General features: G+C 32.4%; 1 protein-coding gene across 1 annotated transcript in view; it reads right to left on the bottom strand.

Annotated features, from left to right (window-relative positions):
• Positions 1–27125, bottom strand: part of LOC134710892 (usherin-like) — a 67957-nt gene that overhangs the window by 33347 nt on the left and 7485 nt on the right. The window contains exons 4-33 of the mRNA XM_063571301.1: positions 26739–27009; positions 25552–25739; positions 24614–24826; positions 24130–24223; positions 23491–23817; positions 22754–22949; positions 21573–22226; positions 20947–21139; positions 20553–20716; positions 19721–19870; positions 18051–18539; positions 17017–17219; positions 16560–16802; positions 15732–15876; positions 14686–14913; positions 14016–14147; positions 10882–11007; positions 10314–10432; positions 9402–9579; positions 8630–9052; positions 7788–8012; positions 7017–7097; positions 6355–6537; positions 4380–4493; positions 3588–3757; positions 2910–3039; positions 2069–2256; positions 1487–1634; positions 832–1146; positions 296–475 (exon numbers count right to left, since the gene is read on the bottom strand). Of these exons, the coding sequence (XP_063427371.1) occupies positions 296–475; positions 832–1146; positions 1487–1634; positions 2069–2256; positions 2910–3039; positions 3588–3757; positions 4380–4493; positions 6355–6537; positions 7017–7097; positions 7788–8012; positions 8630–9052; positions 9402–9579; positions 10314–10432; positions 10882–11007; positions 14016–14147; positions 14686–14913; positions 15732–15876; positions 16560–16802; positions 17017–17219; positions 18051–18539; positions 19721–19870; positions 20553–20716; positions 20947–21139; positions 21573–22226; positions 22754–22949; positions 23491–23817; positions 24130–24223; positions 24614–24826; positions 25552–25739; positions 26739–27009 (6470 nt within the window). The remainder of the gene's footprint in view (positions 1–295; positions 476–831; positions 1147–1486; positions 1635–2068; positions 2257–2909; positions 3040–3587; positions 3758–4379; positions 4494–6354; positions 6538–7016; positions 7098–7787; positions 8013–8629; positions 9053–9401; positions 9580–10313; positions 10433–10881; positions 11008–14015; positions 14148–14685; positions 14914–15731; positions 15877–16559; positions 16803–17016; positions 17220–18050; positions 18540–19720; positions 19871–20552; positions 20717–20946; positions 21140–21572; positions 22227–22753; positions 22950–23490; positions 23818–24129; positions 24224–24613; positions 24827–25551; positions 25740–26738; positions 27010–27125) is intronic.

The raw sequence follows: 27125 nt of genomic DNA, 5'->3' as shown, positions 1-27125 counted from the left end.
TTTCAATATTATCTTATTGATAAGTAAAAAAAAATTCTCTCAGATATTGAAATTTTAAAATACTACCTAAATATTACATTTTATGAGTTATTTCAATTTTTTTCAGCATCTTTTTCATGATTTAAAATGAGTTTAGACAATAATTAATTTCATTGCTTCAAGACATCATTTTTTGCCAAAAAAACACAGAAATAAAATAGCTTAAAATTTTCAATCTTTTTTTTCAAACTAATATTATCACACAAATCTTTAATGAGTGACAGAAAATAAGCAAAACTGATAAAATATAACTTACATCCCTCTGGCATATCTAACTGTAGAGTATTACTGAGTATGTATCCTGCTGTGTTAGAGGCATTCACCTGTACACTATAGGTAGACATAGGTATAACAGGTGATATCTGTATCCATTGGTTAGATACGGTGCTATTGTATACACTTTTACGATCCTCTATGGTACTGTGGTCCCAATTATCTAAAATAAGTACGTCAAAATTTAGTACAAGGATATATTTTTGATACCTATGAGACATAACTATTAATAATGATAAGTATTATCATTTTGCTTTTTATTTCAAAATTACCAAATAATCAAGTTTGAGACCATACAATTTTCGAAATGTCTTCAAAAATATATAAATATTATTGGGGTAAGCTTTATATATGTTGATGATCCAACTATTTTTAATTTTTTATACAACTATGCAAATTGCGTTACAACTAATAAACTATCAGTGTTCAATTGGAAGCAAGAACAATTGAATTCATGAAATTTTACTATAAGTCTTAAAAGCATAGTATTTGAAAATTCTGCACTAGTTTCTATCTTACCTGGATCCTTGTAAAATAATCCATTTAAGAAGATATTGTAATGGATTAATCCATTTGGAGTGTCTGGGGGTGTCCATTTCACATTTATGGTCCTAGAATCATGAATTTTAGCCTCCATAACAACAAACCCATTAGGTTTAGCCTCAAGGGTTCTACCATTGATCAGTCGACTGGACCCACAACCTTTTACAGTACAAGCCACTACTCTGAAAGTATGTAGACTAAAAGGTTCTAGTCCTGATAGTAGATGACTAAACAGAAGGCCTTGGTAAATGAGGACTTCATTATGATATAGAAAATATGCTGTAATGTGACCTGAAAATAGATAAACAGCATGATTATGTATCAAAACAGTTACATGAATTTCATGAATGAAATTGCATTTTACTTTTCTAGTATATTTTATGAATCAATTTGTTTTTTAAATTAATGAGTTTTTACTTATTGAATTGTTAAAAACTTTACTCTTTTCTACTGAAAGTAAAATACATCAAATCAGTCACTGAAACCCTAATTCCCTAGATTTAAGATAAATTAAGCAAAGTTGAATTGATTTTTCATTTTTTTTTAATTTAATTGATCATTTTACTCCAAATATCTGTAGTCATTTGAGACATTACTCTATATATGAATGATATTTTGATTAAGTTTATACCATTTGGTCTTAAAGGTCTGTTCCATGTCACATTCAGTTCTGAGTATGAAAGGGAGATAATTGTGGGCTCTTTAACTCCTTCAGGAGAACTTTCTTCTGTTCTTATAGTACTCTTTGAACTCAGTGTACAACCACCTCCAGTACAGGCCTAAATAAAAAAAAATAACACACAACTATGTAGTATATAAAACTCTGTGATATATATAATTATTGGATTGTATTGACAACCTGGCTAATAAAAAACATTCAGTGATGAAGATTTTTCATGAGGTAAGACAAATGTTATTGATCAAATATCTGAGTTTTTTTTAAGAGGCATTAGCTGTCAAACTCATGATTGCCTATTTAACTCAAATTCTCATATAACTTGCCAAAGCTGGTTATTTTAAAGTGTGCATTCTAAATTCAACTTTAAACTGGAGTAAACCATGAAAAAACCTTGATGACGTCACGCTCAAATGACAAAATTATGTATATGAGCTGATAAACAAAACAACATCAGCCAATCATAAAAGGTGTTACATCCAAAATTTAACTATTTGTCAATGATTCACAATAGAAATTGACAAATAACAAACTTACTGCTACTGTGATGTAATAAACAGTGCCTGGTAATAATTCAGAAATGATAAAGTCAGTGAAGAAATCTGAATTATTGTACACAACATGGCCATTCACAACAGGAAACTGTGACACATATATCACATATCTCTCTAATACACCATTCAGTTGTTGTGGCTCTTCCCATCTAACTTCTATTTCTGTTGTACCTATAATAAATGTCTTCTATAAATAAATAGGACAACACTTCATTCCACAGTGCAATAATGAATATTATACATAATTTTGTAATATCTTAAGTTTGATCATTGCTATTGTGAAAGGGCAAAGCTTCTTGGATGAACACATCAAACTTTAGTTCAGATAAGATAAAACAAATAAAGTATCTTGGATATTATATCAATAATTCTCTCCTTATCAAGAGTAAATATTTCATATCAAAATGCATCTATTGAATACTTAATAAAGTAACTTGAAATTGTTTCAGATAATTTCTTTATTCAACATAAGTCTTTGCTCCAAATTGGATAAAGATATGGTGAAAGCTGTAATGTTGTGCTGGGCCTACTCGGTTTTATACATAGAGACAAGAATGTTCCTATACCAAATTTACACATAGAGGTCGTTAAATGAAATTGAATACCCGGCATTTATCAAACTTTTCAACAACATATGATCTAAGTGCTGAACGACCCTCTCCTAAATTATTGAAATCTATCATATGGCATTGACAATAATATTGGACTATCGCCCTCAAGGTTCAGTTTATAATGCAGGATAACTACTTTTTAATATCAACATCATTTTTCATATCAACAGACTGTTACTAAAGTAAAACAATTTAAGTTCAAAATATACTTACCTAAAACTGTAAGTTGGGGTGTTTTCATGAATGAAGGTGGTAACTGGGAAGTACTGAGTGCAGCTACTGGGCTGTTAGTACATCCCACAATAGTACAGGCTCTTATAGAGAACTGATAAGATGTATAAACCTACAAAATACGCAGAGTTATTGTCACCAACAGCCAAAAGAACAAAAAGAACATTTTTTATTTTTTTTACACTTGAATATAAAGAACATCCCACAATAGTACAGGCTCTTATACAGAACTGATAAGATGTATAAACCTACAAAATTCAAATAAAAAGATGTAAGCAAATATAGAGGCAACCGTAAAGCCTTCAACAATGAGAAAAAACCCATACCCTATATACAGTTGGCTATAAAAGACTGATATGAATGAAACTATTCAATTGAAAAAACTAATGAAATAATAGTATAATCTATAAAAAAACAATTAAGCAAAAAAATTATAACAGCCATTGCAATACACCTTATCACTATTAGCCTACTCGGCCGGCCGACCCGACCGCTTGACCTTTTGACGCACACAACAATCACTTTTCCAATGTGGCGTCAGATGTTTTGGTTTATGACGTCAAAATTTTACAGGAACCTGTGTGATATCCAGTAATGGCGGACAAATAGAGATAAGGTGTATTATAATAGCAATTACAAAGTAAACAGTAAAACACTTACCTGCAGGTCTGAGATATTAAACATTCTCTCACCCCCGGTATAGATTAGTTCAGCATCTTTATACAGGAAATATCCTGTAATCAAGCCATTAGGTTTCCCTGGATCCTTCCACATCACAGTCATAGAATCAATGTCAGCTAAGGCTGTGGGAGCTGGAACATCTTCTGGTGCTGTTAAAACATAACAAGACACCATTTATTAGAGGGGAAAGTTACAAGCAATTGAATTAGTGGTTCAATTGTATGAAGAAGAATGATTATGCAGACTTTAAAACAAGAATGTGTCCCAAGTACATGGATGCCCCATCCCCACTATCATTTTCTATGTGCACAGGATGGTGAAAATGGGATAAAATCTCTAATTTGGCATTAAATTAGAAAGATTATATCATTGGGACATGTTTACTCAGTTTCAAGTTGATTGGACTTCAACTTCTTCAAAAACTACCTCGACCAAAAACTATAACCAAAACTTTAACCTGTAGCAGGACAGACGAACAAACGAACTCACAACCAGAAAACAAAATGCCAATAAATGGGGCATAAAAAATCTTTTTCATAGTATTGCTAGGGAGTATACAGAATAGAATAGAATGTTTGTATTCACCAAATTAGGGCTCCAGGAGAGCATATAGCATAAAAATAATATTTTTATTATATAGGCTTTGGATGATACCAAGATAAAACATGCCAGCAATTATTAGTGAGAAAAAAGAGGATTAATGGAATTGATTTGTCATCAAGAAAGAAAAATTATAACTTGTACATTGTACTAGGTTTTTATAATAATTACCTTCCTGGTTAGAAAACACTATGACATCATCAGTGCTCTCAGTACAGCCTCCACCTGTACAAGCCATTATCTTTACACTGTAGTTTGTATTGGGTATGGCATTACTTATCTGACCTGAAATATACAGAAAAAAAAAATTCTAGGATTTTGCAAGATTTTTTTTATTATTTGAGAATTCAATGTAAATCCTATTCATAGAAAATTGTTGTGCTTAGCATACTGTATTCTAATTTTTATATCGAAAAATTAGACAAGAGTGCACACACTGAAATGTCTCGCCTTCTTTACTAATCATATTATGTTGATAGTCCTAAGTATAAAGCTTTATCACAACTGTCACATAAACTTAACTTTAACCAAGATAGCTAAACAAAGTCCAATGAACCATGAAAATGAGGTCAAGGTCAGATGAACCATGACAGGCAGACATGAACAGCTAACAATGCTTCCACACATTAAATATAGTTGACCTATTACTTATAGTTAAAGAAAAATAGACCAAAACACAAAAACTTAACACTGTGCAATGAACCGTGAAATTAAGGTCATGGTCAAATAAAACGTGCAGGACTGACATATAGATCATAAAATAATTCCATACACCAAATATAGTTGACCTTTGGCATATAATATTAGATAAAAAGACCAAAACTCAAAAACTTAACTAAAACCACTGAACCATGAAAATGAGGTCAAGGTCAAATGACATCTGCCCGCTAGACATATACACCTTACAATCATTCCATACATCAAATAAAGTAGACCTATTGCATAAAGTATAAGAGAAACAGACCAAAACACAAAAACTTAACTATAACCACTGAACCATGAAAATGAGGTCAAGGTCAGATGACACCTGCCAGTTGGACATGTACACCTTTCAGTCCTTCCATACACCGAATATACTAGCCCTATTGCTTATAGTATCTGAGACATGGACTTGACCACCAAAACTTAACCTTTTTCACTGATCCATGAAATGAATTCGAGGTCAATTGAAAACTGTCTGACGGGCATGAGGACCTTGCAAGGTACGCACATACCATATATAATAATCCTATTACTTATAATAAGAGAGATTTCAACATTACAAAAAATCTGAACTTTTTTTTCAAGTGGTCACAGAACCATGAAAATGAGGTCAAGGACATTGGACATGTGACTGACAGAAACTTCGTAACATGAGGCATCTATATACAAAGTATGAAGCATCCAGGTCTTCCAGCTTCTATAATATAAAGCTTTTAAGAAGTTAGCTAACGCCGCCGCTGCCGCTGGATCACTATCCCTATGTCGAGCTTTCTGCAACAAAAGTTGCAGGCTCGACAAAAACAGGAAGTACATCCACCAAGTCCAAAAAGTGAATACTTGGAGTAGAACAGACATCGAAAATGTCTTCACACTTACATTAGACAATTGATTTAAAAAGAAGTAGGTGCATAAAGAGTCCTATTTTGTCCATATGTCTAGGTCATTATTGAGAGAAGAAAAATTAAACAAAGATGTTATAAAGTATCTAACGTTGATCCTCACAGCCAAAATGTGCCAAAAAAAAGACTTTGTAAAAGAATGACAAAATCTTTTTGATTTCAAATAAAGTTCAAGCATAGGAAATAACGAGGGTGAGTTCAACAAACTTAACATTACAGATGGATAGTTTATTTGTTAGAGCAAACAAAAGGTGAAAATATATCTTTTTCTCAACACTAGTGCTACATTCTTTTTTTGCCATAAAAATAAATGGAAATTGGCCTTTTTTCATTGCATTTGATTGAAAATTGAAATTTTTGCTCATTGTGACATCATAAAGTAACACTCCTTTCATGTTACCCTCACCCCTTTCAAAAAAGAGAGACTTATTTACCATCTATTATCCTTTTTAAAACTATTTACCATTTTGGGGTCTTATCCAACTAATTCGTTAATAATTATCAAGCAGTTCAATCAAACAATATATTACATAAATTTTAAATACCTTGAAAGGTTTTATCGTCATATTCAGCTTCCACAGGTGGACTGTCAGGATGTTCAATGTTATGAGCACGTAAAACATACTTTTGTAGGAGACCTGATATAAGATCAGGCTGCTTCCACTTAGCTGTGATCACATAACCTGTGACAACTACTACATCATAGGGTGCTGATAAACCTTTTGGAGCTGTCAAGAGAAAACAAGCATTTTATTAAGTGCTTTATAGTATGCAAGAGTTCTACAACCAATTTTTTTTTTAAATTGATCAGAGGGCAAGCTAGAATCAAGATGGTCACTTTCATCTTATTAAGTTAGCTGCATGAATGTTTTTCTGTATGAGATGTCTTTGAGGAAATAAAAGAATATATAGGTGTCAGTTCTGACAACTTTTAATAATTCAAATGTGTGAGATTTGCCCAAATTGTAAAGATCAAAGAGAAAAAAACAATAGATCAAAGTAAAATGCTGCCAAAAAAATCTGTGAGACTTGGCAGCCCCATCTACTGAATTTGTGTCATGGATGAAAATCCCATATCTTTTTTTTTTTAATTATATATGGGGTTTTTTTCATACTTTTTTCTCATTCAGATTGGGTTGCTTCTCATAGAAGTTAACAAGTTGTATTTTGGCTCAGAAAAATTTTGTTATGAATTCCATATCCTTACCTCCTTCTAAAGTTCTGCCGTAAGACCAAGTACTTATGCCATGCCCAGCTTGATTATTGGCATACACTCTGTACAAGTAATCTGTTAACAAAAACAATATCATGTTATTTTTGAGAATATTGTACAGGTTTTTATAGCAGATTTTTCAAATTAACAACTAACCTGAAAAATTTAAAACAGTTGAGATATATTTCAAAAATTAAAATAGTAAAATGGATCAAAGTGTCATATGGCTTGGTTGTGTGAAATGTATCTTGAATAGTAGAGAATGGTCTTAATGAAAATTCAAATACATAAAATTAAAGAAATTTGACATCTCTTTAAATAACTTGATAGGTGTGCAAACTTCTGCAAAGTTAATAAAATTTGGGTTAAAAACTGCAAAAAAAGTTGATTACATAAAATTTTGTTTAATCTTTTTAAAAATTTTGCTTTAAAAGTCAGAGATAAAATTAATCGAACAATTTAAAACAGAACCTGCATGACTTCAATATATCTGCATTACTGCTGTGAAATTTCATGGATCTGCATTGAAAACTGCAGAATAAATTTATTACCAGTACATAAAATAAAACCAACTTCTCCCCACCTAATTAACAAAACATTACTTCAACCTAGTTTTTCCTTAACTAGCTGAACAAATACATCTTTTGACATAAATTTCACCTGCACACCAAGGCTTATAGTTTAAGGCAAATAAGATTTTAAGAACTAGCTGTGCATTACAATGCATAAAATAATATAAAGTGTGTAAACTAAAACTAAGTGTACCTGAATATGGAGTTAAGTTTTTATCCTCATATGAATACTCTGTTCCATTGTAAATATAGTCTAAAATGTCTTCCCTGCAAGTTCTGGAAGGTATTTGAAAAGGCGAACAGCCATCTAAATTGACATTTGATATCGTCACAGCACTGACCACAAAGTTTAAATAGACAGGGTAAAAAAATGGAATGTAGTTCTGAACTCTTACATCCCTAAGACATCCACCAAAACCTGGAAATACATAGAACCAGACAAAATTACTATAACTAACAATTCGTGCTACATTGCTCTGTGAATCATAAAAGCCAAAATTCATTGCAGTGAGAGAAAAAAAATATTATACAAGCAAAGAAAATATGGATAAAATCGTCATATAACAGATACAATCACTGCACAGCATAAACTGTATATTTGTATAAAGCTATCATTTATTAATGGACTCTAACCATCTTTCCATGAATCAAACAAACTTTCCACTGCACAGTATAACCTGTATATTTTTTTTAATTAAAACATATTATATATAGTGCATCACAAGCCTATTTGGCTGACTGAATCATTATGTTAATACTCAATGTACAGTATATTGTATTAATGCAGGTAAAATTCTCATATTTATTCATTCATTCATATTTGTATAAATCTATCTTCTATTCACAGATGTTAACCATCTATCCATGAATCAATTAACCTATTCTTTATGCAAAGTGGAAAGAGATTAATATAAGTTGCAATAACTTGTTTAAATCAAATCTAATTTTTCGTACTGGTTTCCTATATGAAGAGCTAAATAATTATTTTCATGAATATTTCAATAAATATTGTCTCCCTCTTAACAATTGACTCACCTCCAAATGGCAGTGTAAGCCCATTATCTTTAACAAATTGAGTAGCCTCAGAATTATCAGGTATTCCACCAATGAAAACAGGGGAAACAGTTTCAACCTTGAGAGAAAAAGTTGAATCTCCATTAGACACAGTTATTGAGTTGATTTCAATCTCTGCTTGCTGGTTTGTCTTCTTTACAGCAATGGTGTGCCAATAACCATCGCACAAAGAAATGTCTGAACGACTAAAGGTTACACTGCCTGTTGCTACATTATTAGAAAACTGCATATGTAGAGCACCATTTATCATTCCTAAATAGAAGTAAATGCCTGGTCCACCATAAGTAAAGAACAACAGTCCAGTTTTCATATCAGTCCTCATGGTAAGATGGAGGCCAATTACATCTTTTACTTCTAATCTGTTCCACAGCAAAGTTAGATACCCTTAAATACAACAAATGGAAGTTTTTAACGACCTTGACTGGCTATACAGCTCTTGCATGGTCGGTACCCTTAAATAGATTATAATATATGTCTTTTAAAGAAGCAGGAGATGTCCAAAGATCTGAGTTTCACATATTCACTTCAATTTTTTTTGGCGTTACTTTTTTACTCATGAAAATCACGAAAAATAAATCACGCTCGTAAAATAAGTTGGTTTACAGTAATAGAAATCTACAAAGTTCTTTCGATTTTATTTTGTTGTTGGGTTGAAGTTTTATTAACCAATGCCTTACATATTCTCTAATTCATCCAAGTATATCTGAGTTATCCTGCATAAGAGTAAAATTACCTTGCCCCATAAAATGTGCACCCGAGTCCAAATTGGTAGGACATCCCTGCCAGTTAGCAAAAGCTAATTCGAATGTTTCTGCCTGTGTCCAATCTAAAGGCTCCCATACTTCTACAGGGTACAGCTGTTGTAAAATCTCTACATTTTTAATGCAGCCCTGGAAACTTTTCTCCAAAACCTGAAACATAATCAAAAGATATGCTTCATCTGAAGTGAAAGAAGAACAAAACAAGGACAACACAGTGGTAGATCCAGAAATTTTCATAAGTGGGGGACCACTAACTGCCTAAGTGGGGCCCGCCCCAGTCACTCCCAATATAAGCAACCAAATTTATTCCCAAAAAGAGGCAGAAAAAAATCGGCATCTGCAACATACTCTATGTTTCATCTAATTATGATCTGTATCCTTTTCATATCAAATAATAACTAAAAATCACCGAATAAAAAGTAGGTATTTATCAACAGTGTTATGCATTTGTTTGAACTCATAACTGTGGTTACTGTAAAGAATTTATGTTTACATCTAGTCAATTGAAAGAGGGAGGATTGAAGGCTGAAATAATAATAATGACTTTACATGTTGGTAAATCATAAACCAAGCATAAAGACTGCATGACAACCATGTAACATGTATAGCTAACAAATATGCAGTTTGCTTATAAAAAATCAAATATAAATGGAACTGATAAATATTTAGAAAATGTTTTAAACAAATTTATAACAAAAACAATGAAAAGTGTATTAAAACAATAAATGAGGAAATCACTATTTTTTAAACAATTATTAATGGTCAAACTGGTGCATATTTGGATTATACATTTGAGTTCAAGAAACAAATTATATATTACTTTGGCCATCATTACAAAATAAAATTGCTGCAATACTGTTTTTACACCCCACGTGGCACTATACCTGTTTCCTTGAATCAGGACCCCCTACTCTCCTGACAAAGTCTTTAGGTACACCTCCAATATAAAGACCTGATGTTGGTCCAATTATAGTCCCTGTAGCACATGTATTTTCACGGACACCTAAAACCAAAAGAAAATACAGAATAATATCTTGAAATCTAAACTTGAAGTTCAATGCAAGACCTAAAATATTTTTTTAATTTTTTTTTTTTTTTAATATATGTCTTGATCAAATCAATATACACATTGAATTTGTTATGAAAACACTACTTTGCATACTCTAAATTTTTGATAATTAAAGTAATGCTGTGTTTAAACTGCTATTTTGCATTTGCAGTCTGTATTTGAAAAAAAAATACTAGTTTACTAAATATTTTACCATATTATATCCTTTCTTGGTCATTTCACATTGTATAAAATAGTATGCTATGTATGTTCTTTGTCATTTATTGAAGTTTATAGCCCACTTTAAAGTAACAAATATATTAGAATTGTCAGCAAACAAGCTTCAGAAATGTGAAGAAATATGAAGAAACCTGAGCATTTTTATCATATTAATTAAGTCAAACCTGTCCATTTGACATCAATGGAAATGCTGGCAATTTTACCCTCTCTCTTTGCCTCCAGAAAGTGCCACTCTTGGTCATTATAAGGTAATCCTTCATCATTTGTTGGTGTGACAAATGAGGAACAACCTGAACAATGCAAAATTATCATGCATAAACTTGTTAAAGTGAGGATTTGTAACAATTCTTGTTATGAAATGGGGCCTAAAATAAAATATTGTTTGTTTCCCCAATCCCAACCGACCCTGCAAAATTGGTGCTACTCATAAAATTTTATTGTCAAAACTAAGTCAAATATTTTTTATTCATTTTGAATTTTCAGGCTTGCCGGATCGTCAAATATTTTTCTAGCTTTTTGGAAAAATAAAATTATTTCCCTACCTACCTACCCACACCTGGCAGGGTCTGGATTGGGGAAACAAACAATATTTCAACTAGGCCTGACAGGTTTTTACTTGAAACACCTAATAATATTGTTGATTTTTTGTTCTTTTCTTTACCAGTGTCCTATATTGACATCGGTCAATTTTGCATCTGATATTTTGACCCTGGGGTAACCTTTTTAGGGTCTTCAAAATACCAAATGTCACTAGATTTTGTTCTCTTGTAAATTACAGTTTTGAGAGAATATGGGAATCAATTTGTGTTATTTTTTCTGATTTCAGAAAAGAATTGATACAAATCTAACATGAACATAACAAAACTAAACTAAATATCACCTTTTGCATACAGCTAAGGGTATAAAACATATATGAATGAAATAAAAGTTTCTTAATGCATTGCATTATCATTTTCTCATTTCAGTTTTGTGGGAAATCTTCTATACTTTTAAGTTTTCACACATCAACCATATGCAAAAGGTTTATTTTAAGAACATGTAATAAATCTAACATAATATCTTTTAAAATTGTCAAATTTTGAAATAAAATTGCTGTATTTCAGCCATTAGTGTAATCTGAAGTATGTCTCATAAATTTTTCAAAAATAAGAATTATTACATGTTCTTTCTAAGATGGAAAAAAACTTATAATTAAGATCACCATTTCACACAAGTGTAACTTAACTATGTGACTATCACTGCAAACACACAAAAATGTATTTTTTTCTGAGAATAAGTGATAAATTTGCAGAATGGTTCAAATTGTAAAGGAGATCAGCAAATGGTTATAAAGAAGACATTGCATTTTCCAGTTCTTTGCAAGTGTCTCTTGACTAACAGATTAGATAAATACATCAAAGACTGTTAACTTGCAAAGCACAAATCTAAAAACAAAAACAAAAAATCAAAAATCAAAGATTAAATAAATGCAGAAATTTTGCAATGGTGTTATTGCACAAAAAGTAGCCAAAAAAATTGATCAAAATATGTCAATTGAATAGTTGGTACAAATGTACTAATATTTTATATTCAAATTTTTGTTATGTATATTTTGATAAATCTAAACCTAAATCAATAATTTCCTAAAAAAAAAAAAAAAATCCACTATAACTATTATTTCTCAGAAAAGCAAACATTTAGTGCTATATGGCCACAACCTTGTGCTAACAACAGTGCAAAACTTTTGTGAGTTATGATCAATTTCTATATCAATGAATTCAACTTCTTCTTCATTTCTCCTAAATGTCTAGTACAGATTTCTATTATAATTTTTTGATAAAATATCTATTTTTACAAGATAAGACAAATTAATTCTAATAACATTAACAGAACCAATTTTACCATGTTTACTGCAAAAGATACACATTTTGGCAATTAATGTCTATTTAGTGATACTTAAAGCCAAAACATTCTAAAGTCCAAATTCTAATCGAAATTTTGAAGAGCTGATAAAATATATGATTTTTTTGCCCCCCAAATAGTAAAATTAAGAAGTTGAACTCAGAACTATTCAACTAGCAGCAGGCATGTAATGCTTGGGCAATCAGTGCTTCACTGCAAATCGCATTCCTTTCAAACCTTGATATTTATTGTCAATTTGAATAAGGGAATATTCATTGTCACGCATCACTCGCAGAAAATGCCATTCATTGTCATTATATGTGCGATCATCATCCATTAGTGGATCGATCTCCACATAGGACGTGCAGCCTAAACAAAAAGCAATATTAGTATTATTTTGGTAAAATGCCTCCACACAGCACATGGATCTTAGATAAAAAAAAAAAAAAAAATTAAAGTTATATTTCACTATAAATCATCATATAAATACATCTATTACTCAATCATCGTACAGACCACATTAGCATGTTTTTTTTATATTTTGTCTCGTACTACACAAATGTTAACTCACCTCTTCCAAGTTATGAGTGCATCCATAAAACGTCATTAATGTGTTTTTAACTTTGACGTTTAAAATCTTGGTTCAGTACCTTACTTGTTAGCAGCAACTGACAGTCTGGGCTCTTGGTCATAAAACTTTGCTCAGTGCTTGGAGCACAAAAGTCATGCTCGAAACATGAAATCCAGCAATTTGATTGGTTGATTTTCGAGTCTGAGTACAAAAATCATGCTCGAAAGTTTTATGAATGTGAGGCCAGAAGTATAGTATCAACTATAACATATATACTTCTTATTAATGTACTGATGGAATGTTAACACATAACAAGAATGTGTTCCCAGTACATGGATGCCCCACTCCCACTATCATTTTCTATGTTCAGTGGACTGTGAATTTGGGGTCAAATTTGGTGTTAAAATTAAAAAGATCATATCATAAGGAACATGTATACTAAGTTTTAGGTTGATTGGACTTCAACTTCATCAAAAACTACCTTGACCAAAAACTTTAACCTGAAGCGGTACAGACAGACGAACTAATGAACGGATGGACGAAGGAAAGAAGGGAAGCACAGACCAGAAAACATTATGCTCCTCTACTATCGTAGGTGGGGCATAAAAATGAAAATTTTATAATGAAAAAACTGAATTCATCTCTTTTGTTGCTGATTTTTATTGTTCTTAAACAATTTTCACTGCTGATTTCAAGATGTAAGTCAAGTATGAAGCAGACCTACCTGAATTGTTGCATTCTTTACTAAAGTTCATAGGAATAGATATTATGTATAGATATGCAATTTTAACTCATTCCCTTGATTTAAAAATATTTAACATTATACTAAGCTTGGAACAAACATACCTTGTGGGTCAAATAGAAACCAAGGTCGACCAGACTTAAACTGCAAAGCAATAAATTCATCTTGATTCCCCACAGAACCAGCAAACATCAGCAGGGAATCAGTCGTCTTTGTTCTAAACCAAAACCTTATTCCTGAATAAAAAATATCTCAAAAATATTTCCTCATTAAAACTAATACATAGAGAAATTAAAATAATCCATCAATTCCTTAAAAGAGTAACAGTAACACTATGTATGATCAAAGAAATTATTAAGAAATGCATCAATGTGATTATTTTCTTTATGGATTATGGTCCTTTGTTTCACACTTATATATTCAATTTGTACCTCAATAATGAATTTTATTAATACAGCTTGAAGCATAAAGCATGTCTTGTTTTAGAACCTAGAACATGGCATTGAATCTTTACCATAAAGTGTATTTTTGAACGGTTTTACACTAGTAATTTTTGGAGCCCTTTATGGTTTGCTGTTCAGTGTGAGCCAAGGCTCTGTGTTGAAAGCCGTACTTTGACCTATAATGGTTTATTTTTATAAATTGTTACTTGGATGGAGAGTCTCATTGGCACTCATACCACATCTTCCTATATCTAATTTATAAAAAAAAAAAAAAAAATCTTATTAAAAATATCTGGGTTTTATATTATCTTAGTGTTTGTATAAAACCTACCAGTAAAACCAACATTAAAAGGAATTATAGATGCTGGAAATTTATAATATCCTCCTCCAGGAAATCTGGTGCCCTGTATAACATTTGCTGGGAAACTAAGTGATGTTTCTGTCTTTTGTACAGAGTAAACAGGTTGAGGACCATTTAACAATAGTGGTGGTGACCAGGTTATTCTAATTACAGTAGAACTCAAACTGTCAATCTGTGGCTTAGAAAATCCTTCTGGAACTAGGATTAAAAAATAAAATTCCAGATAGAATGAAAAGTGTTATAGATTGATGATTATAAGGGAGCTACCATTTGATTTTTATGGGGTGGGGGGCTAGGATGAAAAATTTTGTCCTGCATTTTTTTTTTTAGCTGTAATCTCTATCCTGCCTTTTTATTTTTCACTCTGTTCGGTCCTGCATTTTTTTTTTAGTTTATCCTGACTTTTTTTACCTACATTGTCGTCCTGACTTTTTTTTTGGCATGTGTCTCATCCTGCCTTTTTTTTTTTACTAAAAACTCCTCTCCTGCCTATTTTTCAAATTTCATCCTAGCCCCCCCATAAAAATCAAATGGTAGCTCCCTAATTATAACAATATGATCCTTGTTGAAAAGATCTTGAAATATTAATATTAATGTACTAATTTTTTAGCTGTAATCTTTGTCCTGCCTTTTTATTTTTCACTCTGTTCGGTCCTGCATTGTTTTTTAGTATATCCTGACTTTTTTTACCTACATTGTCGTCCTGACTTTTTTTTTGGCATGTGTCTCATCCTGCCTTTTTTTTTTTTTACTAAAAACTCCTGTCCTGCCTATTTTTTCAAATTTCATCCTAGCCCCCCCCCCCATAAAAATCAAATGGTAGCTCCCTAATTATAACAATATGACCCTTGTTGAAAAGATCTTGAAATATTAATATAAATGTACTAATTTTTGCTTCAATATTAAATGGTTATTATTTTTTAATTCAAAACATATCATTCGACAAAGACAGTTCAGAATCAACCATAAAAGTATATGAGGAAAGTTAAAGAGTTTTTGACAAAGCTCATACATACTGGCTTGTAATGTTGACCCATAGCTTCCTGTACTATTGATGCATCCCACATGGTTACACACTTGTACCTTAAATGTGTAGTTTGTGTATGGTTCCAGCTGATGTAGTGTGTGTGTAGTGATGTTAGGATCAGTTGTAACTAACAGCTAAAAAAGAAAACAATATTTAAAGCATTATTACAGCAGATTCCATTGAGTGTGTAGCCATAGGTAATATCTTCGGTTAGCTTGCTTGTTAGATGAACCGTGAAGTCATTGTTAGGTTAAGTAAACTATCCTACTTTGAGAATAGACTAGTCTGACAATCGATCTATCTGTTGGACTATGCCACTTCTAAAGGAGGGTAGTATACCTGACCTAATAATACCTTCACCGTTCAGCTAACAAGCAAGCTAACCAAATATATTACCTTTCGCTACACACTCAATGGAATCCTCTGTAAGATAAATTAATTTTATTAAAGTGTTTATTATTTTTAACAACTTTGAAGAAATACAGAAAAGACTTATGATTTACAGCATAACCACTTAACAACTTGAAATATTTAAATATATAAATAAAGATCTTACAGGATATCATTCTTTCAAGACTTTGTAAAAAGAAGAATTAAAAAGTCCTCCAATTATTCTGTTGAAAATAATACTGTATTTTTCAAAAATATAATACCAAGCCAATATTACTTGACCTATTTTTGAAATACCATGTTTGTTGTGAGACAAGTATCTCTGTTGAAAGCAATACTTTTACCAATAATGGTTTTCTTTTTACAAATTGTGACGTGGAGAGTTGACTCATTGTCACTCATACCATATCTTTTCATATCTACTTACCTTCCACATGAATGGCGGTGCAAAGGGAAAGGCAGTTTCATTAGTTGGTTCAAAGAAAAAGACACCATAAGACTGGACCATTCCCCTTGCTTTATTTTCAGACGGTGCTGTCCAATTGATAGTCACAGCTGTACTACTGTGTGGTAGGACTTTTGGTGTAGACATCTCTAAAGGTACAGCTTCTCCAGTCTTAGACCCTACCCATGGACTAGCTGTCTTTCCTTTGTTGTTTTCTGCTAAAACCTTAAATAACAATCATTTTATAGTTTATTTGAGAGAAAAAGATCATCATTAATTTTCAGTTTCCTTTTTCTCAATCACCACATTTCCAAAGATTAATATTTTCATCAACATTGTTTATCTTAAAATTCAATATATTGATAACACAATGAAAACCTTTTGTAAGTACACTCTGTTAAACTTTATTTATATTTTTAAAGTAATAATTCTGACTTACCTGAAACTCATACCATGTAAATGGTTCCAGCCCTGACATGATATAACCAGTATCTGGTGGGGGTAAAGTATTCTCCTGGGGAGATAAGGTAGGCCTAGGATTGTACTGTCCCCCAGGGTGAAATATTCTTGTTGGTATAGGATCATAATTTCCATCAGATTTCTTCTCTCCTCTCATCCACAACTCATAATAAATGATTATACCTGAAATTTTAAAATATAAAAGTCAATTATGTTAACTCTTTTACTGGTATGTAAAGTGATTTCAATTTACTATGCATTTTCTCTAGCCAATGGTTACACTCTGACCTGCTTCCATGGGAGATTAAAACAATATGTGTGTAAACAGTCTATTTTCTTCTAGTGATAGTTAGAGGTCGCATCCAATCTGACAACATCATAACTGACCAACAGCAGAACATGTACTCTTTTTTCTTATGTTCAGTTTATTACAAATTTTGTCAAGCGTAAGTGCATGTGGCAATTGTTAAGTGTGCCCAATAGAAATCATTGTATTGTGGATGGCAAATTCTGGCTTGTTCTGCCAAGGGTGAAGAAGAGCAGGTCACATTGTAACCCTTGGCTAGCCAATATGATAGTTATGTAAAAGTCTTCATCCTTCTTACAAGAGAATACATTATTGTGACTATTGTATCTAACTACTGAATGGAATGTTATAACCTACAAGAACTTTGTTTAGATATATTGTATACATTGCAAATATAAATATCATGAAGGTTTTTTGCTTCTTAATATCTATGTTATTTATTAACTGTTATATATTTTACAATCAAATAACCAAGCTGTTTATTTCTGTGTCATTTGGTCTCTTGTAAAGAGTTGTCTAATTGTTAATTATACCACATATTCTTTCTTATAAAGTATGACTTATTGCTATTATCATTTAAAAACAGAGAATAAAAATCTCATTACTAGAATAAGAAAATCTGTGCTATAGGCAGTAGTATACATTCTTTTACAAATTGTATTATGCTTAGACAAAAACTTTCAAAATATTTTAAGTTTACAGCTTACCATTTGCTTTCCTAGGTGGTACCCAGGTAATGTTTAACTCAGAATAACTGACAATGTCAATTAAGGGTGCAGCCATTCCAGAGGGTGGAGCAGATTTAGTGAAGAACGAAGTGGGCCAACTCTCATGACAGCCTCCAGGTGTACAAGTAATAACAAATACTGTATAGTTAGTAAACGGAACAAGATCAATTATCTCCGCTGACTTTGTCATTCCTGTCCAGTGGACTGTTCTATTGTTACTTCCTATGGTCTCAGACTGGATAGAATAGCTGGATAAAGGGCCGTTTATGTTGACTGGTTGATTCCATGACAGGATAGCTGTATTGACCGTAACAGACATGATATTAATCAGAACTATTCCTACTGGAGTTCCTGGCAAGGTCTGAAATGTAACAGCTGGACTATAGATACTCCCAAAGTCATTTGTTGCTTCTATTACATATGTATACTTAGTGTAGGCTAAAAGACTTGTATCATTGAATTCCATATCTGTAAAAGTAAAACAAACAATACTTAAGACTTAACTGAAGTTCTTTCATAATGCAAGTTTCTTATATTATGTAGTAACCATCAATGCAAAATTGTAATCTATATGACTAACCTAGGTAGTAACACGATGGTGTCTCATGTGAAGCAGGATTTGGTTACCCTTCCAGAGCACCAGTGATCAGGTAGTAAATCGATGGTGTCTCATGTGGAGTGAGATTTGGTTACCCTTCCAGAGCACCAGTGATCAGGTAGTAACACGATGGTGTCTCATGTGGAGTGGGATTTGGTTACCCTTCCAGAGCACCAGTGATCAGGTAGTAACACTATAGTGTCTCATGTGGAGTGGGATTTGGTTACCCTTCCAGAGCACCAGTGATCAGGTAGTAACACTATGGTGTCTCATGTGGAGTGGGATTTGGTTACCCTTCCAGAGCACCAGTGATCAGGTAGTAACACGATGGTGTCTCATGTGGAGTAGAATTTGGTTACCCTTCCAGAGCACCAGTGATCAGGTAGTAACACGATGGTGTCTCATGTGGAGTGGGATTTGGTTACCCTTCCAGAGCACCAGTGATCAGGTAGTAACACGATGGTGTCTCATGTGGAGTGGGATTTGGTTACCCTTCCAGAGCACCAGTGATCAGGTAGTAACACTATGGTGTCTCATGTGGAGTGGGATTTGGTTACCCTTCCAGAGCACCAGTGATCAGGTAGTAACACTATAGTGTCTCATGTGGAGTGGGATTTGGTTACCCTTCCAGAGCACCAGTGCTCATCCCTGGTTTTTGATGGGGTGCATGTTGCTGATTCTTTAGTTTTCTAGGTTATATTTTGCATACTGTTGTTTGTCTTTCTTTTTCTTCTTTTAGTTTTTTGAAAGGCATTAAATGTCAGTTTGTTTATGATTAATGAGTTTTAATGTCCCTTTCTGATCTTTTCCCACCCTAAAGGATTACTACAAATTTTACTGCCTAATTGTTAAAAAAATATTAAAACCAACCATTAACAATATCATTAGCTCTTCTCTAAAATTATTGTCAGCTTTTACTGCTTAATTTAAGAGTTATACAATTTTAAGAAAAGTTCAAATTTATTGAAATAATCCTGTATCTGCCCTTTTTAGCTCAGGGATTGTAAATGAAAGTCGATTGTAGGTCAGCCATAATATTTATCACACTTACCTGAACCATTACCAATGAAGACCAGTGTGGCATTTCTAAATAGTCTGTATGAATTAATGACACCATTTGTATAATCTGGTTCATACCAGTACAGATGTAAGGCTCCAGAACTCAGTTGAGTATGTAGTGGTGGGGGCTGCTGGGCAGGTACTACAAAATATAAGACAAAATTATATATTTTCAGGTCTCACCAGTCATCTTTGTGTTTGGGATGTAAAACACAATCAAAAATATTAATAATGCTGATTACAAGTAATACTGCTGTCCATGTAACTCTTGGTGGCTATTCTAATGTCAGTAGGGTTTGTTACAGGGCTTCCAAAAAATATTTGAGCCAGCCGGACATTTTATATCTGATCCTGATTTTAATCTCTTAAGACTTAGTCACAAAAAAACATTTTTTATGGTAATCAGATGGCCATTCCAACGATTGACATAAGATTTAAAAGCGGTTTTAAACTTTAATTTGATATGAATTGATGTTACGATGTAAACTGTTTTTTTTAAATTGGCAGTGCATCGATCATTCATAGTGTGCACATCAGCTGGTTTTTTTTAGCTTGTAATTCAAACTAACATTTACTTCATTATATTCCATTAAATGTAAAATGAACAATACTTTCTCATTATTTCATAGTTGATTATCACCTCAAACCTCCACTAAATGCAAATAAAAAACTTAAATACTTCCAGGTTTGAAATGTATGCATAAATGTAAAATGCAAGATAAAAACTTCCGATTTATTCTATTGTAAATAAGTTAACTCCAAGATCCTCTTACAAATGCCTGACATTTACAATTTAAAAAAAACTCTCTTAATATCTGACTTACTCTTACTACAACCATATGGATTATCAGCATTAAGATGGCTACTACCAGTCACACAAGTGTCACATCGTCTGCTAGTCACAAAGTCTTTACATTCACATTGTCCTGATACAAGGTCACAAAACTCTGACTTACTGCCTGGTTCATAGCAATCACATCTACTGCAACTGAAGGGGAAACCATAATAAAGATGGTACTTAATGGGTTATAACACTTTTGCCTTCAAAGACTTTTAACAAATCCTAAAACAAGATTTCCCAAAATTTTCAAAGATAAATTATTGACAATGCTTAGTCAATAATAGTTCATAGAAACAAATCAATATAACTATTCCTATGCAATATGAAAAAGAAAGAACACTTTTAATATATAATTAAATAAAATCAAAACAACCTACTTTCCAATTTTTTTATTGAAGTTGTAAAACTTTTCAAAACATTCATTGCATGCTCTTCCAGTGACCCCTGATCCCTGCTGTTTACAATAACATTGTCCTGTCATAGAATCACAGTGTGTAAGAGGCAGAGTTCCAGTGTTATCACAGCCACAAGGGTTACATCCACCTCCAGGCGTTGGATTGATATAATAATCTGAAATTTAAATTATAAAAATTAATATATATATCCTCACTATTCCAGTACCGGTAGTTATTGAAAAACAGAATTTCAATGGGATACCAATTTTTGAATCTTCAGATTAACCCAACAAACATAGAGACATTTTTGTGATTATTCTTTAAATGCGCATCTGGCGTACTAAATTATAATCTTGGTACCTTTGATAACCATTTTATCTACAAACATATGTAAATTGTGTTTTACTAGGCTTATATTGAAGTTGATGTTGTTTAAATGAATAAGTATGTGAATCTAAGAAAGAGCAGCTATAAATGGAAAGGCAACAGTAAGGTGCAAACCATCCCTAACCTTTCACTTAATTACCCAGGTAAAATGGGCAAAAAAGACTGTTCCAAAATAAGGCAACTGAACCAATAGCATAACCTAGTAAATAAAAAGAACCTACCCTGTTCACAGTCATCACAAGTTCTCCCAAATCTTTTAGCCAGACAGGCACACTGCCCTGTATTCTGATCACAAGCTAGGTCAGTTGAGTTATCTCCACTTTGAGTTCCCGTTGGATCACATTTACAAGACTGGCATCCTTCAGGATCGGTTACATTTAATCCAAATGTGTTTCCCTTACATTGATTACATGACATCCCTTCTACATTCTCCTTACAATGACAATTACCACTGAATTTGTCACAACTGGATGTACTATTAATAGTTCCAGCTAAATCACATGTGCAATCATTGCAACCCTTGTCTGTTGATGCACCAAAGGCAAAACTCCCATCAGCACATTCATTACACACTAAACCCTGTACATTGGTTTTACAAACACACTGTCCAGTAACAGCATTACAAATAGAACCGGGTATGGTACCTTGAACATCACACTTGCATGAAACACAGTTATTGAAAAAGTCATAATACCCAGAAGTACAGACGTCACATTTCCTTCCTACGACTCTATCTTCACAAGGACATTGTCCAGTAACTGGATTACAGAACTGTGAGGTTGCTCCCATGGGGTTACAGTCACAAGGGGTACAACCAAGGGGATTTGTATCTGTTAAGTTGTAGTAACCATATTTACAAGCATCACATTTGTCATCTAAAAGAGTCAAATTATAAATTATAATACATATTCTCAATTACTGAATAAATACAAAATCACAGTCTACTTGTATGATGGCATATAGTCCCTGAAGTGTGAGTGGTACAAATGGCAGAAACATTATTTTTGGGTTCATGGTTAAACAACATGTATCAAACTTTCAAGATTGTCTAATGTTTTTATTACTAGAAGATTTTGGTGTTGATGGATCAATTATGATAGCTTCTGCTTAATTTATTCACTTCTTTTTAAATGTTTCAATGTTCAGTAGAATATGAAATTGGGATCATATCATAAGGAACATGTGTACTAAGTTTCAAGTTGATGGAACTTCATCATTAACTACCTTGACCAAAAACGTTAACCAAAACTTTAACCTGAAGTGGGACAGATGGACAAATGAACGAACAAACGAATAAAAGATGAACGGACACACAGACCAAAAACATGATGCCCCTAAGTGGGGCATAATAAAAATGGATGTTTTTTTCTTAAAAACGAAGCAATGTTGATTTTCTACATACTTCTAACATTATTTTTACAGTTACAGACACCAGTGGTTGGATGACAAGTAATATCTCCATGTTGTGTTCCCATGGTAACACAGCTACAATTGTCACATCCATCTGGATTGGTTGCTTGGAGATTATAAAATCCTGGTTTACATGTGTCACATTGTCTGCTTTCCACATAACTCTTACAATAACACTGTCCTCCTTCCTGATTGAAAAAAGCAGACATAGGCTGATATAAAAAAAAACATTTTAATTTTCTTCTTTCATTTTATATGAAGAATTTTTCCTACTTTCATTTAACATAAAGAAATGAATTTGTTTGCAATAGACTCAGAAAACCTTTTCTTATCATTGAAAGTAATAGTATAATCAGCAACATGTGTCAATTTTTAATTAGAAAAAAAAACTAAGTTGCAGTGGTAAATATTTTTTTAATATTTCTAAAATTTTGCTTTTGTTTTTTTGTGTGCTAATCTTCTAAATCAAGCTACTTGACCGAAAATCATTAAGCTGGCTATTAATACAGTGATAAACTGAATATCTATGGCTTTTTAACTTTATCCAACCAACCCTAGGAAGTTTACTGACTACATCTCATATCAGGACTATTGCCCTTTGATCCTTGAGAAACCCTTTCTCATTTACAAAACCCATATTATTTTTAAATATCAATCTATAAAACTTTGCAAGTTTAATGACATATCATCATTCTAAACATATAAAGAATCTATGTTTTAAAGGCAGACCTTTTCACAGTCCAGATTGACATTATTGACTCCAGCCACCAAACAATCACATTGAGAGCAGACATCTTTGTCATATTTACTCTTTCCCACAGGTCGAAAATAATACGTCACACAAATGTCACAGAACTGTCCTGTAGTGTTGTGTTTACAATTCTGACACACACCACCTCCACCAAGGTCATGGTTGTCAGGGAAGAGGTCAAGATCAACATCATATACACATATCTCAGCATGACCATGACATTCACATGGTTTGCAGTTAAAACTATTGATCTGGTCACCCAATTTGTATCCTTTATTATTGTATAAAGGATGACATCTTTCACACTACAAAGATAAATATTGTTCAGGATCTTTAAGGCAGCAAATACTTTTTTTTCATATCTCATAAATATAACATTTAAATCAAAAAGAATCAATCAGCTCTAATTTATCTCCTGTTCTTTTTTTGTAGAATACTCCAATAATTGCATTTAATAATTATCAGACATTGTTCCGCAGAAAGACTATCAGCAGTTCTAAGTACCAATGTTATATTTTTATGGCATGCTTCAGGTGTTAAAATATATATTTAATTATTAGTTAAGCAGGGTGGTTTTTATTGTATGGCATGGTGTTGGTGCTACAATTAATATTTACCTTGCTTCCTTCAGTATGACTATCAGTAGTACAATTACATGTGTATGGCATCCCACTGGTGTCACAATCATTTGCATGGCCGTTGCAGTCACACCTGTAAAATTAATATTTCAATGTTGAGAACTTCTCAGTGTAAAATTATAACAAATCACTGCAAATTGATGATTTCTTATAATGTCCATCATATTGCTTGCAATGATGTAAAATCTATGTTCTACATTAAAACTAAACACGGTATGCACAAATACTCTTGAAATGAAACAGAGGGAAATAAACACCACCAGATATTTGATTAAATACACCTAATGGCTATTTATTCCATTAGAGGTAAGTTCTAAAATTACACAACTTGCTCATCCAGTTGAAACTGAATATGGGACCCTGTTTAAACAATGCACCATGCAAGGTACGTTTTTTATTTATTTTCCAGTTTCATTACGTTACATGAAAGATCTATTCCCACTTTCAACCCCATTCTTCTTACCTGCCACTGACAGTGATTTCAGACATGCCAAAATATTCATGTCTGAAGTGATTGGAATAATAATGATCTTCTAGTGTTATCTTTACTATTGAAGCCTTGACAAAGTCTTGGAGTTCTGGTGTCTCATAGAACTGGTTATAAGCTGGTCTAGTAACAGGCTCTGGTGATAGTATCTTAAATGTAATCTGTCCTCCAGAATATGGTATTTCATCTCTGTAACATAGATAATACATAAAAGAATTACTAAAAAATATTGGAAAGTAAAACAGTGCTAGACCACATCCTCAATCATTGTCCATCAGAACCTCCCAAAAATAGAAATGTGGTCTGGAATATGGCAATAATACAGCATAACCTCTTTTTTTTTAAAAGGCCAATAAACAAGATAGAAATTGTTTTTATCTGCTCCTATTTTCTATAACAATTAAATAAATTATATTAGTAAAAAATCAATTGACTGGAGTTTTTGGATACAGTATACGGGTATGTATATGTCACTGAGACAGAGAAAACTTGTTTCTTGCACAGAAATAGTACATACACAATAGAGTTAAAAGAAGTCATTGGAAGTAATCAAAATTATCTATGCACAGAACAATAAACAGTTATCTTTAAAGAGACAATTTCAATTGTTGATTTCCTTACTTTTTCTTTAAATATTCTGTGATGAGCGCACTTAATTGAAACATATTTTACAGTAATCAGAATTAATATAAAAGTAAAACAATTACAGAAGACTCTTTAAATAAAGAATTTATTATTATCATTATTATTCAAGGATTTGCTTTTCAAAGTTGCTATGACTTTCAAGATATATAAAAGCTGTTAAAAATATGCTACTAGTTTTCTTGATTTTGTTAAGTACCATATGCATTGTGTGTATGTATTTTTTTTTTATATCCACTGCTTTTCAGATAAACAACAACTTTTAGACTTACTGAACAAACTGTAAGCAGTTAACAGATGTAGATGTTAGGAGAGGTCCATTGTTTGGTTGACTAAAGTATTGTTGACAGTCATCAGCATAATATTGCCATGTGGTCCAGTCTGATGAGTAATTCTGTTTCCTCTCTATAGTGACAGCTTTAGAGAAAGGACTATAAAACTGGAGTACTACATAGAATACCTACAATGTATGATAATATATATTAAAATGGCTGCATAATGTCCAGTGTCAAATCAAAAGCAGTTTCAAGATGAGGAAACCTTAGAATGATATGAATATGAACCCTGCCTTGTACAAGACTTACAGGCTAAGTTGGATTTTAACGAGCTTGTTAACAAGGCAACAGTCTGCAGGAACATGCCATCCTACTAGGACACATTATTCTGAATTGGAGCACACCAGTCTTTGCCTATTAAACCTCTTTATGCTGCATGCTTATTGAGAAGCAATTTTTGGTTTTGGTTTTACCTATGTGGGTTTCTTACCCTCAACCTCTAACATTGGATTCAAATGCAATTAGTTTGTAAAGATAGTTTTCATTGGAAGTTGATAAATATTTTGAGGGGTTAGATTCCACGTTCTACCAGTCCATAACTAAGAAAGCTGCCATTTTTTATTCCGATTTTTTGGGGATATGTAATTTCTCAAAAAATAAACAAGATATTCACATTTTGAGTCTCCAAATCTTCATTTTGTCTATATTGAAACCATTCTGAAGCGTTCGAAAAGTAAAAATACATTTAGTATTCATGTTTGAAATCCAGAGTAAACACATGACGTCACATTGTTTAGATGCTAAAGACTATGCAACAGTTTCTTGGACTTTTTCATTTATGCCATTTTTAAGCCAAAATATTTATTAAATGACATTTATTTTATTATGTGGCATAAGAACGCTCCCCATCGCTAGGTTAACTCAATTTGCGACAGTAAAATCTACGTTTTACAAAGGCCAAGCTTAAAATACAATACAACAGATTTTGTGTAGATTTTAAAAATTTTAACAAAAAAAAAGTGATTGTTTACATCTTACATGTCTTACTTAGTCTTATGTAATGTAATGAATAAATGATGCACACAAAAAGAAATTGTCAGTAGTAGTAAGTAAATATGTGCAACCATTTCATTAGTATATCTTGCATAAGTTGAAAATACTCAGTCTAAAGAAGCTGCCTGTACCTGAAAAATATCTCCTAGGTCTATGGATATTTCTACTTTATTCTGGAATTTTGATAACCACACACTGTTACTGTCTCCATCATTTATATACTCCAGGAAATGTGCCTCATCATTCAGACGTAAAATTACATCACCGCTATTGTCAATCACATTATTAGGAATACAGTAATGGGTTTTATCTGGTCTCACTCTTGGATGTGTGACTGGACACCGACAATTAGTCTGAACTCTCAGATGTGGCAAAAATCCTGTGTAAATTTCTTGTATTTCCCTAAAAACAATCAGAAATTTAAGTAATTTGTTTATATTTATGAAAGATTTGTCTAATTATATTTAATGCATTTTTCTAGGTTAACACCATTGCCAATTTCCAGGTATTGAAATAAT

This window comes from Mytilus trossulus, chromosome 3 (assembly GCF_036588685.1).
Source record: "Mytilus trossulus isolate FHL-02 chromosome 3, PNRI_Mtr1.1.1.hap1, whole genome shotgun sequence".
NCBI classification, from domain to species: Eukaryota; Metazoa; Mollusca; class Bivalvia; order Mytilida; family Mytilidae; genus Mytilus; species Mytilus trossulus.
The sequence above is the reverse complement of the archived record's forward strand: the minus strand, read 5'-3'. Positions and strand labels throughout refer to the sequence as shown.